Source organism: Schistocerca gregaria, chromosome 2 (genome assembly GCF_023897955.1).
Source record: "Schistocerca gregaria isolate iqSchGreg1 chromosome 2, iqSchGreg1.2, whole genome shotgun sequence".
In the NCBI taxonomy this organism is placed as follows: Eukaryota; Metazoa; Arthropoda; class Insecta; order Orthoptera; family Acrididae; genus Schistocerca; species Schistocerca gregaria.
The window spans coordinates 414665260-414685844 of record NC_064921.1 but is presented as its reverse complement, the minus strand read 5'-3'; the positions used below and the strand labels follow the sequence as shown (position 1 = coordinate 414685844).

General features: G+C 36.8%; 1 protein-coding gene across 4 annotated transcripts in view; it reads right to left on the bottom strand.

Annotated features, from left to right (window-relative positions):
- Positions 1-19786, bottom strand: part of LOC126323532 ((E3-independent) E2 ubiquitin-conjugating enzyme UBE2O) — a 209386-nt gene extending 189600 nt beyond the window's left edge. The window contains exon 1 of one of the 4 annotated variants that reach the window (XM_049994692.1): positions 18985-19786. In XM_049994692.1, coding sequence (XP_049850649.1) covers positions 18985-19194 — 210 coding nt within the window. In that variant the 5' untranslated portion in view covers positions 19195-19786. The remainder of the gene's footprint in view (positions 1-18984) is intronic. The other 3 variants (XM_049994689.1, XM_049994693.1, XM_049994691.1) reach the window with 3 other exon arrangements.
- Between the last annotated feature and the right edge of the window lie 799 nt (positions 19787-20585).

Here is a 20585-nt window from a genome sequence, read left to right as displayed (position 1 = left end):
AGTCTTCGAAAGGGAGGTAAGAAGGAAATGACAAGTATTTTGGACAGGTCAGGAAAACTGCTGGCGAATCCGGTGGATGCCTTGGGCAGATGGAGGGAATATTTTGAAGAGTTGCTCAATGTAGGTAAAAATACAATCAGTAATGTTTCAGATTTCGAGGTGGAATGGGATAGGAATGATGATGGAAATAGGATCACATTTGAGGAAGTGGAGAGAATGGTCAATAGATTGCAGTGCAATAAAGCAGCTGGGGTGGATGAAATTAAATCGGAACTCATCAAATACAGTGGAATGTCAGGTCTTAAATGGCTACACAGGATAATTGAAATGGCCTGGGAGTCGGGACAGGTTCCATCAGACTGGACAAAAGCAGTAATCACACCAATCTTTAAACATGGAAACAGAAAAGATTGTAACAACTACAGAGGTATCTCTTTAATCAGTGTTGTGGGTAAAATATTCTCAGGTATTGTTGAAAGGAAAGTGCGACTATTAGTTGAGGACCAATTGGATGAAAATCAGTGTGGGTTTAGGCCTCTTACAGGTTGTCAGGACCAGATCTTTAGCTTACGGCAAATAATGGAGAAGTGTTACGAGTGGAACAGGGAATTGTATCTATGCTTTATAGATCTAGAAAAGGCATATGACCGGGTTCCTAGGAGGAAGTTATTGTCTGTTCTACGAGATTATGGAATAGGAGGCAAACTTTTGCAAGCAATTAAAGGTCTTTACATGGATAGTCAGGCAGCAGTTAGAATTGACAGTAAATTGAGTTCATGGTTCAGAGTAGTTTCAGGGGTAAGACAAGGCTGCAACCTGTCTCCACTGTTGTTCATATTATTTATGGATCATATGTTGAAAACAATAGACTGGCTGGGTGAGATTAAGATATGTGAACACAAAATAAGCAGTCTTGCATATGCGGACGACTTAGTTGTGATGGCAGATTCGATTGAAAGTTTGCAAAGTAATATTTCAGAACTAGATCAGAAATGTAAGGACTATGGTATGAAGATTAGCATCTCCAAAACGAAAGTAATTCCAGTGGGAAAGAAATATAAGCGGATTGAGTGCCAAATAGGAGGAACAAAGTTAGATCAGGTGGACGGTTTCAAGTACTTAGGATGCATATTCTCACAGGATGGCAACATAGTGAAAGAACTGGAACCGAGGTGTAGCAAAGCTAATGCAGTGAGCGCTCAGCTACGATCTACTCTCTTTTGCAAGAAGGAAGTCAGTACCAAGACTAAGTTACCTGTGCATGGTTCACTCTTTCGACCAACTTTGTTGTATGGGAGTGAAAGCTGGGTGGATGCAGGTTACCTTATCAACAAGGTTGAGGTTACGGATATGAAAGTAGCTAGGATGATTGCAGGTACTAGTAGATGGGAACAATGGCAGGAGGAAATCAAAGAAAAACTGGGGATGAACTCTATAGATGTAGCAGTCAGGACGAACAGGCTTAGATGGTGGGGTCATGTTACACGCATGGGAGAAACAAGGTTACCCAAGAGACTCACGGGTTCAGCAGTAGAGGGTAGGAGGAGTCGGGGCAGACCAAGGAGAAGGTACCTGGATTCGGTTAAGAATGATTTTGCAGTAATAGGCTTAACATCAGAAGAGGCACCAATGTTAGCACTGAATAAGGGAGCGTGGAGGAATTTTATAAGGGGGCTATGCTCCAGACTGAACACTGAAAGGCATAATCAGTCTTAAATGATGATGATGATCAATGGCAAACCTGATATCATTTCACAACAAGTGCATATACGCAAATGAGCCAATAGGTGTAACAATAAGCATTATGAAAGAACAACTGCAGAAATGAGGGGAAACAACAAATGGACACAAAGATGCAATTGAAGCCATTCCAAACATTACAACAGAACAGAACTACTTCACTTTCAACAAGTAGATTTATCTACAAAAAGGCGGCCTTCAAATGGGCTCACCCTTAAGTAGTCTACTTGCAAACATATTTCTGAACTACACTGAAAACAAAATATTCAATGAAATTATATATCCAAAACAATACACAGTTATACACTGGCACCCAGTGTGTAGACATCATTTGCTTGACAGATGAAACAGGTAACTGGATAAAACAACTAAATACACAGTGACATAAACACAGTTCACTCAAAAATAAAATTCACCACAGAAACAGGGACGAAATTTAATTTCTTAGACATCACTGTACACAGAATCAATACCAGCTGGGAACTGAACCTGGGCTCGCTGTATGCCAGTCAGATGTGCTGACCACTCGGCTAAGTGTGCGGACCGATACAAAAGAAGGACGTCTTCAATGAAAATAGGACACTGTGGAACAAAATACTTTTTAGAACTCAACGATGTACAAGGCATTTCCCTAACATAAAACATAATCAACACCCTCAATCACCAAAAAACTCTCTCTCTCTCTCTCTCTCTCCCTCTCTCTCTCTCTCTCTCTCCCTCTCTCTCTCTCTCTCTCTCTCTCTCCCTCTCTCTCTCATTTCTGACACACACTGAAAGTTGTCTCCCAGCAGACACACCACAATAGTTACCAGAGAACATTCAAAATTAGTGCCACACTACACGTACAGCAAACGAAATGAGCAGTGACAACACAGCACCTCTCAATGAATTTGGAGAAAATTGTTTGCCATGAAGAGTGTTTAGTGGAAAATGTGTGTGAAGTAAATGTGAGAGTGAAATTATATAAAGAACATTACAATCAGTCTCACTAGAGAGAGATATCCACAAAGTGTGCACAACAGGGCAGGAAGTGTTAGTACAGTAACATACATAAACATTACACACAAGAAGTAGGCTTCAAAAATGCACAGATTTTTTTCATGACAACTTCACAGATAAAATGCTGTCAAAACAATGAAAAAGTGCTCTAAAATAGATCTGCAAAAATGGATTTTCACAAGGAATATAATTTTAACATAACTGGAACAAACAAAATACACAAGCTACACATTTTAGGGCTGCAATAGAAATGATTATAAACTCCATATTACACTTTACAAAAATAAATTTGACAAACAGAAGATGACACACAGGCATCAAAACACATCCAGATGAATAAAAGTTAATAGTGTTTTGCGTAACGCAGATTTTTTAAAAATATTGATATATACTAAAGGGAGGACAAAAATACATCTGGCCCAGAAAAAGCACATCAACGAAGTCTTAATGCTCTGCAACAGCTGTTCAATGCACTGAAGAGGATTTTCTTACACATAATGGTTTACGTTCTGCATGTTCACATAATTTGACAGGATGAAGAAATGAAAAACAGAGGATCCAAATCCTACAATAACATTTCAGTCAGAAACCACTAGTACAACTGAACAGTGTCTGGTGTGTAAGGATTATCTAACGCACAACAAAAAATTTCTGATGATAAAGATGCAGGTATATTCTCATAACATCTTGCTTTATATATAAAAGCCAGCTTCAGAATTTTCCTTTGTGCGACTCCAAATGTACAAGATTCGTGCCTTGATTTGAAATTCTAGATTTCCATATTTTATTGTTTGCATCACTTTTGCATAATCTTTCATTGAGTGTATCAAAACCCATTTGTAGTGTGATATATGGTGAAATTTTGAACATTCACGAGTGCCATGATAAATTCAAACTGATATCATCAATTGTCGGCTCAAACTTATTGTCCTCTTTTAAAATTTTTGAGAACAACAGGCCTATCCTCATTCAAAACAATCATTCTCTAATTTCATTGTATGATTATGTAAGAAAAAGAGAATTTTCAGATGCTTACAAAACTATATTTTCGTAAGTTATCAGTATGAGTTTTTTGGTTCAGACGTATGATGAATGACAGCACCACTTAGGGAAATGGCAGCAAGGGACTCAATGTGTACACCTCTGGGAGCCTCATTCAGCATGTTTAAGAGGCTATTCTGGCAGCCACTGACGGAATGTGGTGCCCAACTGCAGACTGTGGCACATATTGGAACAAATTATGCCTGTTGTCTGAACTCCATGATCATTCCAGCGACTGGCAGAGAAGATTGAGGAGACCAGCCTTGCGCATGGAGTTTCAACAAAGCTCACAATTTGCAGCATTGTCCACAGAACTAGTCATGGCCCTTTTGGTTCTAAGTCAACTGTAAGGACTGGACCAGATGCTTCAAAGTTCTGTGACAAGCTAGACTGTGACTTCCTGAACTTACGCCACAGGGCTGGGAACTGCATGGTCACCCAATATGTCTCAGGTGTGCACTGCACATCACCAGAGGATGCTACTCAGGGAGCTGAATGAGTGTGGGGTGCAAACACACGGTATTTTTTTAGACTAGATGACTCTCCATCCAATCCAGATAATGATAGCTGCAGGAAACCTGGAAGTATCATAGCAAGATCAAAAGAAATGCTGCCCACAGGTGAGAGTTTTAAAATCTAATGGTTAACTGCCAATGCATTCACAATGGAGTGCCAGTGTTTGAAATGCTCCTGAATAGCAGTGAAGTTCATATAATACTAAGTAGAGAAAGGTGGATGAAACATGAAATGGATAGCTGTGAGATTTTGGGGGAAAATTTAAGAGTATATTGAAAGGATAGGCAAATGGGAAATGGAGGGCGTGTATTTGTCACACTAGGCAAAAAGCTCTACTCCTCAGAGACAGAAATTGAAGCTGCGTGTAAGACTGTTGGGCAAAACTCAGTATTAGGAATGGGCATAAAGTGATAATTGGATCCTTCTATTGGCCACCAGACTCATCCCCTGACGTAATAGAAAACTAGAAAAGGACAACTAATCGACTTTCTCAATGTTTTTGTCACTGATGGCAGTCACTGGTTGTCCGCTAGGGGGACTGTCAGAAACACTCTCCCAGCCTCCTCCAAAATAGGCGAACCACTCATACACACAGTTCACAGACAGCACTTTATCCCCATAAACACGTACCAGCATTTGACGTGTTTCCTTTGGTGTCTTGCCAAGCCTAAAACAAAACTTTAAATTGACCCTTTGCTTGTTCATTGTCCGGTTGGAAGAAAAAGGAGCAATAGATGTATCGTCTCTTGCCTCATTCTATCACAGAATGTTGTCAGCTTTGCTGTGTGAACACAAACTTGTTTCAAGTGGTTCTGCAACTAGGATCTTTAATTCAAAGAATTTTGATAGTTTATAACACATGGTAAAAAAATCATGTTCAGCTGAACCATATTACTTTGCTGTCTACTTTTTGGCTGCACAAGAAAATAACCTTTGGTAATATGATTTGAGGTTTCAAAATCTGTCAACTGAACCAAAACATCATGAAAGTGACTATGGCTAGATCATTCTCTGCCTTGCTGAACTACTTCAGTCACAGACTCGTGTAAGCATCATTACCATGAACAACATCCTTTCATTTGTCCCTGGATATTTGTATCTGAGGAATCATTGTGCAAATTTCACAGAACTGGGAAACATTATTTGATTATGTTTATTGGCCTGTATGTATCCAACTCTCAATCATTACTATACGAATCTTCCACCGGCAGATGTAACTTTCAACAGCTATTGTTGCAGTAGCAGCAGCAGCACTCAAATTTTATAATTTCGAAATAGGTTCAATAAAAATTACACATTACTGAAAAATATTTCTTCAGTGAACCACATTAATGAAAAATTTTCCACACATCAAATTAAATGTGTCACCGATATCACCAATATCATATGAACACACTAAAAAATTAAAATGAAACATAATGCATATATTATTATTTATGGTAGCTACTGCACATTAGTTTTAGTAGAATGCATAATAAAGAACGCATTTTATTTCGTCTGCTAAACTATTAACAGCTTATAAAATTATTAATCAGAAATAACAGAAACAGTTTCTTTAAACATACAGTGTGAAAGATGGATCCCACACAGACAGTGTACCAAATGAGGGACATGTTACATGGGGGACATTTGGAGATAGTAAAATTTAATTCTGTTTGTAATACCAAATTATGTACTGTATTTTTCCACTAGTTTCTATTAACAATATAAAACAATTGTAGGCCTAGATTGTATTTTTTATGAAATCTATTTCCTAAAAAACTACAGGACATTGCTGTGTCATGAAAAAGATACCTCCTACAAGAAATGTGTCCCAAGATTTCTAAGATATAACTTTCAGTGAAGATACTGTTCTAGTATGAAATAATTACTAATGAATTTCACAAGAAAGAAAATTTACTCACATCTGGAATTCCATTTTCAAAAAAAAAATTTTAATTATTAAAAAGCTTGGAAAAATGAAGCAACTTTTTTTTTGTAGCAGACCCTTCAATTGCAAAGTGAGCAAACTACATTTGATTTTCAAGAAGAATGGAATTCATGTAGCCAGTGGTTTATTTTGATTTGTTACTGTTAAATGTAAGCACTTACTAGCATAAAATTGGTTTTAGACATTAGTGTGACAGCACTGCACTTCTAAGAATGTAATGTCTTCTGACAGATTTCTATTCTTTTTTCTACTAGAACATTTTGCCTTGAAATGCACATTCTGTCACTACACCCATGTCTTTTTTTTCTGTGGTGTACATACAATGCTACCTACACTCCAGCAGTATCTTCAATTCATCTCTGGTTGTGGGTTGTGGTGGTGGTTGTTCTAGTTTTCACTTTTAGCAGGCATGACGTTGCAGCCATTAGTACTCAAGCAAGACAAAATTAAAGTTACAGTGTAAAAATGACAAAAAAAGAAATGTTAGGCAAACAGCATTTTATGAATATATGAAAATGTTAAAACAGAATGGCGGATGGGAAAAATGGGGTATGGAAATTTATGAAGATGGGCAGCAACTTATTAACAAACCGTTCAAACCGTTGATTATCACCATTATAAAATATGAACTGCTCTGGAAATGGAAATGAGAGTACAGCATTGTGGGCCGCGAGTCCCCCATTCGGGGAATTTCAGCCGCCAAGGGCAAATATTTATTGCATTCAACGCCACATTGGGTGACTTGTGCATTGGAGATGGGGATAAAATGATGATAAAGACAACATAAAACCCAGGCAGTGGTCAGAGAAAATCTCCTGCCCCAGCTGGGAATCGAACCCGGGCCCCTTGGCATGGCATTCCGCCGCACTGTCCAGTAAAGTAACAGGGGTCCCAATGTAATGATAGAAACAAACATATAAAAGCACAGTGCTCAACAGGTATATTAAGACTATTTTTCTTGCCTGAGAGACTGAGAATATGCAACATGTGGCCTGGCAGATGGCCTAATAATAAACAACTTGATACAACTAATTTTTTGTCACAAATCCTACAACTGACATATATCCTTGTACTTCAACAGAATGTTCATTGCATGTAGAGGCAGTGGCACATTATGCCACATCAAATAATGCTTATATCTTAGCTGCATCTTCACTAAGTGATTTGCCTGGAGCGTAATTCATCTTTGCGCACAGAATCATCAATATGTATTGCCATGTAATTGTGCCACTAAATTGTTCTCAAACAGCGTCTGAAAATCTGTACTACCTGACAAGGGTAGCACTTAAGAAGACACGGTTGGACATCAATGCAACTTCATACCTTTACACATCATCAGTGGTTTTGTTAATGGTTCAGAGTTATAATTTTCTGTAACAGATAGAAAGGCCACCAGAACACTTTAGCATTGTTCGTGTTTTGTTTCATTATCAGGAGTGGTATGGAATGTAAGGGGGCATAAGCAAAGTCAGATGTCGAGTGATCACTATGAAGGACGCAGAGACCATGAGTAATTGTATGAGGCAGCATTATCAGCAGCTGAAAGAACTTTAAAGGGGTCTCCCATTTGGCTGGGTGGTCAAACATGCAATACCCAGATTTGTGAGGCATTTGGATCAATGTAGGGCTCATGGCAACATGAGGGTTTGCATATTCCTTGTTAAGGCTCTGGTCAATCATGACTGACCATCATACAGAAGGGTTGCCGTATTGTGCACTGAGCAGATTGTAATCCCTTCACATCTGCACTTGCCACCCGAGAACATGTAAGGTAATCTCTCTAACATGCTGTGTCTTCCCAGACCATTGATTGGAGACCAGCAGCAGCAGCTGGACTAGGGAATTACCGTTCCACATACAAGTTGCCATTAATGCCACAGTAAAAATGGTTGTGTTTGGAGTGGTACTGTGACCAGGAAGGATGGACTGGTAGTGAATGATGCCGCACTGTGTTCATTGATGAATCTTAGTTCTGCACTAAGCCATACGACCAGTGGCAAGTATGGTGGTGGCCTGGGGGTTACATCACATTAATCCGTCTTTTGGAGACTGGGCTACTCCTGATGTCATTGTGTAGGGAGCCACTGAGTATGATTTTAGTGTCATAGCTGGCAGTGACAGATGGAACTAATGGCACAATAGTACATCACAGACATACTGTGTCCTCACATGTTACCTCCTATGTGAAAGTATTGTGGTGCCATTTTCCAACTGGAAATCTGTCTGTGTCAGCAAAGGAATAAACATGATTACAGAACAGATAATATGCTAATATAGCTGAAATATCATTGTTACTTGTCATAGTTATAAATTGTATCTCAAAAAGCTTATTAGGTTTTAATCATGCAGTTGTGTTTTTTTCTTAAATTCCATAAGAGGAGCAATAGTACCTGTGGAAATGTATGAATGTAATTGCAATGCGATAAGCAATTTCATTTCTTCAGAATTATTGATGTAACAGTTATTTTATTACACTTCCCTTTCCACATTACATACGAAATATGTCCCTATTTCAATTGAGGTATCACAACAATTTTTCACCTAATGATGGCACTCAACAGCTGACATTGTTGCCACAATACTTAGTCACAGAAGTTCTCCTCATATTACTGCTGCTGGTTGTCATTCACGCTCATTTCATTTGAGTCTATGCTTCAATTGACTTCATGTATTTAGTAAGCATTCATTTGTGTGTAGGCCTTAATTATCTGCTTAAATTCCCAAAAAATTAAAGTAGTTGTAAGCAAAAGATATCTCCTGAATTCCTGTCTAGATGTTTTTATCTGTCAACATTTTCCTTCTTCCATAAAATCTAATCTGTAAACAGGAAAGAAACATCAAACAAATCACTCATTCAAAGTTAATTATTCTGAAAGCTCTCACTCGGATTTACTGTATTGTCTATAATTTCGTAGTCTCTCTATTAGTTCTCAATGTCCTGTCCACAAATTTTAGTTCAGTTGGAATATTTCTTCTTCAGTTCCAATTTCAGTCATAGTAAACTAGTTATGTCCACATTCCACAGCTCACATTCGAGATAAAACTTATGATGTGGGACATGGACCCTACAATGAATAAAATGTCTGCAGAGACAATATAAAATACATATTTATTTGGCTACAAGCAAGTATTTTAGTTTTGTTACTACTGAAAACATTATCAGAGCATCTTTGTGTTTTCCCTCTTCTCTGTGCCAAACTTAAGATTCAACATCAGTATATGAAGAGCAGATCTGTTTTTGCATCTATTGTGCATTTGTGAATATTTACTGGGTGAATCCATCTCAAATTGTACAGGTCACACCAACTCGTGGTCGTGAATTTCACTGGAAAAAAATATATTAGACCTATTTATTATAAGTGTTAAGAGAGAAAGAATTTTCATTTACATTTAGAATGTATATTTTGTAAAAAACTCTTAAAACAGTAGAGAACAAAAAAATGTGACTGGGTCATTTCATGTCAAGAGAACCAGGAGTCCACACTCTACCATCTCCAAATCTAATGAAATTTGATGTGGAGATTCTATATGGTCTTTAATGTTTATATATCAAATTTCAGTGGTTGAATTTCTAGGGGCTTTTAAAGAGAGGCTACTCATCTTTGCACCACATACAAAGGTGCAAATGTGACAAGTTTGCTAGGCTTTTTTAAAAGTTCTAGCACACAATTGGTTATTTGTTTTAATATATGTAGACAACTTTTTGTAGTGAATCACACGATGGCAAAAATTTGGGATTTAGCCACACCTAAATGTAGATATAAGCCTCTAAAGTGGCTAATAAATTCGTTTTGTTATTCTGAGAGCCAAGGTTTGACCAACCACTGCTACTTTTCAAATTAACCAATCACATCAGAACTTCAGAGGGTTATTCCTAACTATGATGTCTATATATGGATCAAATTTAAATAACATTGGATGACTAGAAGAAAAGATATGCAGCTGCGATGTTGGGCAAAATTTTCTACATGCAAATTTTATATTTCTTTGGGAGGCAGTACCTCAACCATGTCTTATTCAATTCGCTCTCTCTTTTTTTTCATAGCTTGAAAGAGCATGCTTTAAGCTTTCAAAGCTATATTATTCAATTTTGGGATCTATCACATTGACAGGTAAAAATACATTTTGAAAGTTGTTATTTTATCACTTCGAGAAGACTGAAAAGTGGAATATTTTGCTCATTACGTCCCAAACTTAATTTTTTTTGAGTATATAAATCAGTTTCAAACATATGCCATAAAAAAGTACAATACACAAGACAGCAAATTTGCAAAACAAAAACACTAAAGAGTCGGTTCCATTTTTGGTTAAATAGTTTTACAATTTTGTCAAGGACAGATTGAGGAAAACTGTGTTGTCCTCCTGGTGGTGGTGGCGGTGGTGGTGATGATGACTGTGCTTCTAAATTCATGAAAGTATGTTGCTCAGGAAAGCAGCAGGCATGTCTAGTAGCTGGACAGTGGAAGGAACGGGCAGAACCATGTCAGTGCATAAAGCTAATGAGGAAATTATCTTGTTCATGTGAAACTTTATTTGAAAGGCATGGACAGCGATGGTATCATTGATGGAGACAGTTGCTGATTATACAAATGCTAATACCCTGACATTCTTTGTCACCAATAACCATAACAAATGCATGTGGCCTAACTAAAACCTTGCAGAAGAACTTCAACAACAAATGAATAATTCTCAGCAAAATACATAAATATAATTAGGCTAATTCATTTTTGGCTAGATTTCTTTTTAGCTGCTTAAGGTATAAACTCTAGTGTTTTGTCACATGTGATGGCTTCTTAAACTGGTAATTTTCAAAATCAGTGTCTCCATGAAGGATTTAACAGTTCTCTGGCATGTCTCCAATGTGTGTGTGTCAGTATGGACCTATTGTTGGTATTACATTGTTTCTTCAGGGTCACATTCTGTAAAAGCATCTTTGAGAAAAGCCTCTAGCTGTATTTTTCCTCAACAGTCCGCACAACATTGCAGCATACAATCCTACAATCTTTTGATTCCATACTTCATACAGTTTTCTTTCCTTCAAAACATTGTATCATCTTGGACGGAGGTTTCTGAAGGCAACATTAATTTAACATTTTGGTGAATTGCACACACACGTATTGAATGTGCTCCAGAAGCACCAACTAACGTACACCATTTCAGCCTGAGCTTACAAAAATTTGAAAAGCTCAGTCGATTTCCATACAGCTTACAATAAGCAATGAAAATTTCTTTCAGATTTGAAATGAGCAGATGTTTCTGCTTGTGAATTTTTTTCCCATTTATTTTTACTGCAACACATGCCTTTTAGCATGGGCATAAACACAAAAAATCATCATCTTAAAAAAAAAGCGAGGATATTTCATTGTACTTCATTGTTGAGCTTTTTCCCTTTTCACTTTGCATGTTTTGTCAAAATCCCATCTTTTATCTTTAGTTTCCTAGGCCACTACTCCATTTTAGTTGAAACAGCAAATTCTTTAACCCTTTTTTCAATAGTCTACCTATTTTGGGCCAGGGTCAAAATTTGAACTTCACTACAATTTTTTGAAGCCTGAAGCTTAAGTTCTTCAATTAAGATACCCATATCTTTAAATTTTTGGCACTCTTCTGTTTGTATCTGAGCAATATCTACTTGGCTCACCAGCAGCTGTGGCAATTATCTTCGTAATGCTACCTTATGCTTTCAGAACTATGCGCTTTATGTATCCCAATGAATCCCTTCTGCTAATCTGTTGAACCTTTAATGATGACTCTCCATGTGATGATAATGAAATGTTACCAGTAAAGCAAGCTTCAACAACATTCAACTCTTCAGTGGATGGTGATTCTTGATTATCCTGGTGGGACGATTCTTTCTGGACCACTTCTTGTCTACATTTGGTAGAAATTTTTCTGACAAAGTTTAAACTCTTTAGTCAATAATTTCGTCCTGTCAGGCATTGAAGTGGTCACTGCTGTTAAAGCCTTCTTGGTTACATATTTTTCTTTACCAAATGGGTTGCAACAAATCTTCTGCAGGAACTGAAATTTTGTCTCAACAAGATATCATGGTATGGACAAATTTGGGCATCTTCAGTAAAATCAAGCCTACACCTACATCATAGAAGCTCCTTGTCTATTGGTGAAGTTTTATTAACTGACTGTAATTGACTTATGGTGATGACTTATGACTATCGGCTCTGTCTGATCCACCAAAATAGCTCGGTAAAGGAGTCTCTTGGTTAATTTTATACAAGAGTTTTTTGACCTCTAACAAGCAATTTTGAAAGCTTATGAATATCCAGCTTTGAAGCAAAGAAAATTCAGTCTTGTTTGTATATAAAATATACAAACTAGGCCATCAAAACATATTATTTTTGTGCTTACAAAAATGATTACTGATTATTCCAACCCTCAGTATTCAACACTAAGACTGTACAATGTCAACACTAAAGATCACACCCCACAGAGGACTGACAGTGAAACATGTCAATAATGAAAGCAACAACTGAAAATGGTATTTCAGTAAGGTATCACTGCTGTGAAGATAGAACCTTAAAAAACTATTGCTGCTTTATAATGTCAATGGAAACTGAAGGACAATGCATATATACACAACCATGCATTGTAGGGTTAAAACATTCTAAATGACATAAAATTCTGATATGTTCATCTACATTTTATGACCTTAAGAGCATTTTCTGAGGTTTTACTGTATTTATATTCTACACTGTAAAATAATGTAAAAACACTTATTACCACAGCTACATTCTCCAAAATACAGGCAAATCGTATACTATTAAGACTATAGAATTACATACTTTCTGATTTAGAACTTCAAATTGTGTTAATTTTCCGTATTTAAAGATAATTCTTTTTCCTACTTTTGAATAGGTATTCTTACTCACCAACATGCAAAGTACAGAAATTAAATAATATTGCTCTGAAAGCTTAAAGCATGCTCTTTCCAGCTGTGGTAAGGGAAAATAAAATTGAATAAGATACAGTTGAAATATTGCCTCCCCCCCCAAATTCCAAATATGACCCACGTCACAGCTGCAAATCTTTTCTTCTAGGCATCCAATGTTATTTAAACTGGATCCAAATACAGACATCATAGATAAGAATAATCCTCTGAAGTTTTGGTGTGATTAGTACATATGAACAGTAGCCGAAGTCAGTCAAAATTTGGCTCTCATAATAGCACAACGCATGTTTTAGCCACTTTAGAGGCTTGTATCTATATTTAGGTGTGGCTAAATTCCAAGTTTTTACCAGGGTGTGATTCACCACGAAAAGTTGTCAATGTATGTTAAAGCAAATGACCAAACATGTGCTATTACTTTTTTTAAACCCTAGCAAACTTGCCACATTTGCACAATCATACATTATGTGAGGGTGAGTAGCCTCTATTTAAAGGCCCTTAAAAATTCAACCACTGAAGATACTGAACTGAAATTTGATATATAACCATCAAAGACCAAATAGAACCTTCACACCAAATTTCATTAGATTTGGAGATGCTCGAGTGGGGACACTTAATATTGGTCCCTTTGATGTGGTATGGTCCAAAAGTACTGGAGACTTGGCAGAGGTTTTTTATTAAAGCTCTCTCTTATTGTGTTGACATGATGGGCTTCCTTTAACTTACAAATTTAAGATGAAAATACGAAATTTAAGTTAATTTTTCCAATTCAAAAAATATTTTTTTTCTGATTTGGAAAGTTACAGAACACTTTCTGTCATATTACCAGATACTATTGATGTAGTTGCAAACAGTATTTTCTCTGGTCCAGCAATCTGTACTATGTAAAAATTTAATACTGAAAATGTAAATCGCCTAAGCTTTTAAGAATTATTTACTCAAAAACCGCTGTCCGAAAACTTTTGAGACTTATACAAAATATTGTTGGTTAATATGTTAGTAGTCAGTGCAAACACAGTGGAAAATATTTATCTGTGTAAAGTGTTCAAAAAATTTTCAGCATTCTACATATTTCACATCACTGAATTTCTAGAATAAGATATGCATGTAGGCAACACTGTTTCTAGTGTTATTCTGTTTATAACGAACTAGTGAGAACTTGCACACAAACCATTCTGCATAGTGTTTTGTGTTTGGTTTGAACTTTTTGTTAGGTACAATGTCAATGAGAAAATACAACAGTGAAAGAGTGAGGTGTGTAGACGATGAAAAAAAGACACAAGAAGGTAGTGCTTAAGAATAGTGGAGTAAATGCTTCACAGTTGTTGGAAATCTGTTGGAGGTACTGCATAAATATCTTGGTCCTCAAGAAATCACAGCCATTGTGCAGGAATTGCTACACTCACTGCAAGAAGAAACTGAGTGACAACCCACGGATTACCATCCTCCGAATGTGAAACTGAAGAAGACAGTGCAGATGTTTGTATTCCTGGATTTTAAGTTGTTGACATGTTGAATGTTAGTATTTCTGCCGTGGCCCCTACCACATACCCCCCCTCCCCCCCCCCCCAAGCGTCCAGGAAAGGTAAGAAGCACAAGAAGAAAACAGTATGTAAAAAGAAAAGTTGAAGAAATTGAAACATTTTACACAAGCAACTTTTTCTAAACTTTGTGAAGTGTATAATGTAGATGCACTTGGTGCATCGAAGTGTGATGTGTGGTTTCTACAGCTAAATACTGCTATCTCTGCAGGAGAAGGTACAGTTACTGACACTGATACCAGATAGCTACTCAAAGCAGCAGATACAGAAATGCATACCCACTTCCTCACATTATTTGATTTCAAAAGCTCGTAAAATAAAGAATGAGAAAGGTATTTAGGCATGCTCAGATTCTTACAGTGGAAATCCATTGCAAGATGATACACCTACTGTTGCTCTGGAATATTATCTAAGTGAAGACAAAAAGTGCAGCAGGCGAAGTACTAACCAAGCTTATGATGTTATCTCTGTTAGTGAAAATTGTGAAAAGGTAAAAAGATGGATGACAAGATCAATATGAGAAACATATCTCATAATGCAAAAGAACAACCTAAATTTAAAAATTGGTGTCACAACATTCTACTCCTTACAATCAAAATGGGTAAAATGCCAGCCAGTGAAGGATTTACTGCACTAAGTTGAAACTTGTTTGTTTTGCCATAAGCAATGACAGAGATGGACCTGATGCTTTGGTGCATATGCACGCAGCAAGATAAAATGTTGGTAGCCCAAGTGTGCAACATGTCCTGTGCTGAAGTGATGACTGTAGAAACATTGCACCTTCAGGATACTGATAATGACTTAACTTATGCATAGTGGGAGGGCAGAGAGTTGGTGAAGAAGACAGCAGAGCCAGAGAAGTTTGTAACAGAGGTTAGGTATTGGGTCATGAAAGGAATAACTCACCATCATTATATCCAGATGATTCAAAGACAGGCTGTAGCACAAGTAAAATCAGCCACATCACAGAACACCGACACATTAGTTCTTCATTTAGACTTTGCTGAGAACTGGTCTGTTGCTTTGCAGAATGAAATTGAAAGTTACCACTGGCACACTTCACAGGTATCAATATTCACATGTGTTGCATGCTTCCTTGGAACATCACACTGTTTTGTTATTGTCAGCGATGATTTCATTCATGACAGGGCACATGCATGCTGCACTGTCAGCATGATAATTGATGAAATAGTATCTGGAGGCCATGCATTTCCTAAACATGTATATGTAACTGATGCTGCAGAACCTCATTTTAAAAACCACTTTCAGCTTTATGAGCTTGATCAACATGGTAGTACAGGAATAAATGAAAAAAAAGAAGGATATTTTCAGCAACAGGCCGTGGAAAAAGTGCATGTGATGGGGTAAGAAGCCCCTGTAAACATCTTGAAACAACATTTAATCTCTAGCATGAAGCTGTTGATGCTTTAAGAGATGCTACTAGATTTGTGCACACCATATCAACATTAGTAACAAACATGAAAATCTTAATTCTAAATGAAAATACATTAAAGGAATTCTGTTAAAAAAAAATAGAGTGAGGAGTGGTCTGCTATGAAGCCTGTGGTATGAATTCAGTCAAGTGACTACTGGGTTGCGTCTCGGAGTGGCACGTACATTAAAAAGATGGTTCTCCATGAAATGCAGCCTGTTACTGCATGTGAAATGCAGAGACCACAGTATACATTAGAAGACTGTGTCGTGAGCACCTTCATTTCTTGGGAATGGAACTGACAAGGATATCTCTCTTGGGCTGCAAGATATCACCGTCTCCTTCACGATACCTCATGGTCCTAATTACACTTTCAAACGGCCATCGCAAAAGATCAATGTGCAGTTTCCATTTCCAAAGTTCTGCTCTTGTTGGATCATCCTTGTACGTGTGCAAATTCAGCTCTATTATACAAGTTCAACAAAAAGCAGATTAAAAAAAATGAACTGTCTTCAACAGTGCAGTGTTGATTGTTAAACTGTAGGCAATTTTAAATCATGGAAAGTCATGACAGAAGACAATAATGATTTGTGAATAATATCCAAAAAATAAAAATGGGTATGATTAGTCTACATCTCATTTTTGTTATAAGATGCTTCTGAACAAAGTTATCAACTGTTTTCCCACTCACATATAATGTTGTAAAGTGATTTTCATTCAGAAATACCTGTTTTGCATCACATTTACTTAAAATAAGCTATCAATTTAAATATTTAAGTGTCCATGATTCTTTGACCTTGAGAACAGAGCTAGGTCTACCTACAAAATTCTCACATTTTGTACAGACAAGTATTGCTCACTCTGACTGTACATTCACTAAGTACAATGACCAACTAACATACGATGAAATTTTTAGGACATTTTGGATAGGGACTTTGGAGAAAAATAATTTCCAAATAAAAATTTCAGATCCTTTCACCTTTATGTACAAATATTTTGGCAGTTTAAGAATTTCATGCATTAATGTCATTGATGACAGTTACCAGTCCTTCCACTTCGTCATTTCTCATGACAGTTAACATTCTCTGACTGTTCATATTTTCAAAACATAATTTTGAAATTCATAAAAGCTCAGAAGTGTGTTTGTATTAATCATGTCTCATAGTATTGGGGACAAAGTATTTATGGAAAATATTTTTCGATCTCTACCATTTTTGGTTTCTTTATTACAATTTTTCTTTTCATTACTACATTTTCACAAATACTCTCATTTAGAGAAGTCTGCAGAATTTTAAAAAATAATCAGAAAATCAAAATATTGTAGTTTTAGAGCAGTATCATGTGGAACTTTAACAAATAATGATACGACACATTCACTCTTGCCCTGTATCAATTGATATGGAATCACCCTACTTCGAAACTGCAATGGTTTGCTGATAGTCAAGAGTTAACGAAAAGTTGTAATTAATTTGTTAATTTACAGTTTTCTATGACCTCAAAATAGGTAATTATTGTTATGGCAAAAATACAGAGCAGGTCTACTCTAGGCAGATGGCTTTTGTTGTTACATATCCAAGAACTTTTTGTCAGTGAACTACATTAATAGGAGGTCTTCACAAAGTGCTACATTGTTACCATCCAGAAACATTGAAGTAACTCAGTAGCTGACACTGGGTCACACTGAAATCTTGGTTGTGGCTACAGGTTTATTTGAGCTCTCCCCAATCTTTAATGTCACCTTCAATGCAGCATTCATGATAAAAACTAAAGGTAAATTCGGAAAACTTATTTCAGATCATTGTTATGTCTATGTATATCATGTACATAAACAGCACAAACTTTGAAAAATGCAAGGGCGGTACACTATTCCCTTGTCCAAGTGAATCAGCTTTGGCCACCTATTAAGTTTATATTATATGGCAGCCTTGTTTACATAAAATTAGAGTCAATAAATTTTTTATGTGATTTTATTTAGCCACACTATAGTCATGAATTTATAGAATATATCACTAATGTACTACAGGTCACAGGCTTTCAAACCAAAATAATGAAAAGTCAGCGTTTCAAAATGAAAGCAACTGATATGTTGTTTATTAAACAGTGAGTGCACTAAACATCATGGTGGTTCTTAATTAACTCTATTTTAATGGGATATTTATCAGTTGCTTGAGAATACACATTTGAATTTAAAAACTCTAAATTTGTAAGAGCATTCAAAATACAGACAATCCAAATAGTGTAACCAGTGTTGTATGGCAGTCACTGAAGGTTATTGTTATCAACTTGAGAATGATTAATCGGAATTGATAGAATGCCCGAGCAAACATTCGGTGCACCTTCTGCGTCCATGTTTTCTGATGAACGTACACAGTACATTCCTAATTCAACTTTTCACAAACCTCCGAGATTTCACTGAAAATAACAAACTTAAAATTGACACGGATAAAAGCTACTTCGACTTCTGTATTCCTGAGAATTAATGGTTACTTGACGTTTATCATCAGTTTATGTGAATAGGTCCATTCCTTTCCAATTACCACTCCATGTGAGATTCCTCTGCATTCAATAACAATTTACGCTCGCAGATAATATAAACCGAAGAGGGACTGTAATTTCAGTCACCACAGTCCGAAAAGACAATTATGAATTAACATGAGCCGTAAAGTCTTAGAAAAATAGTTGTCTTGAAGTTGGTTGCAGCACCGAAAACACTCCCAGTGATGCAAAACATTGATCTTTCACTTCGCCGCATTTGGCAAAGATTAACTACATACTGATCTTCCTTATTTAATGCAAAAACCTCTGCAAATTCTTGTCAGGGAGAGGTGATCCACGACATGTTTGGAATTTCAAGTAAAAAGCAACTTCATATTTTTTTTACCTTTCGCTCTGGAATGACTTCTTCCACTCCAGTTGGGTGCCACGCAACACGTATGTGCCCTTTCTTCATACGGCCACCATCTTCTGCATCCGAATTCTCATCACTACTGACAAGCTCTGAATTTTCCAAAACCATGCCAAACTCTATGTTGCCCTTCTTATTAACTCTATAAACTTCATCCTCATAGAAATACTGGTGCTCCGCAGCCATGATGGTCTTCACTCCGTACTCACTGACAGGAAATTAACTGATCGAACCAAATACAAGACACTGTTGACGCGATTTGCAAACGGTTATACCATTATAAAACCAAAAAGTATAATTTCCTCCCCAACCTTACTTAGCTCAAAACAATTAATAGAGGCAAATAAACATTCTTTTGATGAAAGGAGCTATGACAAATGCAAAACGACTGTACAGCCAAAGATCTGTCGATTTGTAATTAAATCTCTGTGGTTATTAAAATAAATTCAAAACTAACTACCAATAAAATGTGTCACTTAACACCTTAAAATTTGTTTGGTCGCAAGTACAACAACAGCTTCTGATTTTAATGTCAATGCCGGAAATTCATTTGTCTCTAAAACTTGCAATTTGTGCCAAAGTTTCTAAGCAACAAATTCACGAAACAATCTAATCGAGTATAATGTGTGCGTGTTAAATTCCTAAGCTGGACGCCTCTATTAAATCGAAATGATTCCTTCGCAGTTTGGGCTACATCCCAACGTATCTTTGAACTACTGTAAACCTAGACAATGAAATTATCTCAGATAGTACAAGCATGCAGAAGCTACGGATGGTGCAGACCCCACGTTCCACATGCGCAAATATCTACGCGCAACAAATGTGCGCAGGAAGATCTTACCGTGTGGACAGGATACTTGCGCATAAATGAAATGTGGGCAATCCTTGAAGTTGGAGTTGCAGATTTGAGCAAAATTGCTAAAATTTGTGTCAAACAAATGTAAGAGTATGGTAGCAACTCACAACTGCGTGGACAAATGATAATGTGTGGATTTCGTACAAAGTGAAATCTAAAATCGTTTATACACACACCTTAACGGGACGTCAGTTTCAAGGATTGTAGCGATCGAGATAAGAAAGCACCGGGTTATTATACTTTGATGGATGAAACAAGAGCAATTGACCTTATGACAACAAGGGAAACAATAATGTTAAAAATTCGATGCGGACTTGAATAAAATTGTTTTGCACTCAAAGTTATCCTATGTCGTGATATTTCGTGGAAGTGACGATAAATAAAATAAAAGTATTATGTAGACGATTGCAGTCAGAATACTGCGTGAAATTGATATACAAACATCTTGGAGCAGTGTCTTAAGGGACAATGTTGTTCTTACATTTGTGTGTCACAACATTTACTACAAAATGGAACGCAAACATATAGTCAACTACCACAATGTCAAAAGTAAAACTTTTGCTAGACTATGAATCCCTAGCTAGAATTCAGAATGGATGAGGAGGATGAGGAGCTTAGTGTTTTTAACGCCCCGTTGACGATGAGTTCATTAGAGACGACGCGCAAGCTCCTATTGTGGATGGACAGAGAAGATGTGCCATTCCCTTTCAAAGGAACCATC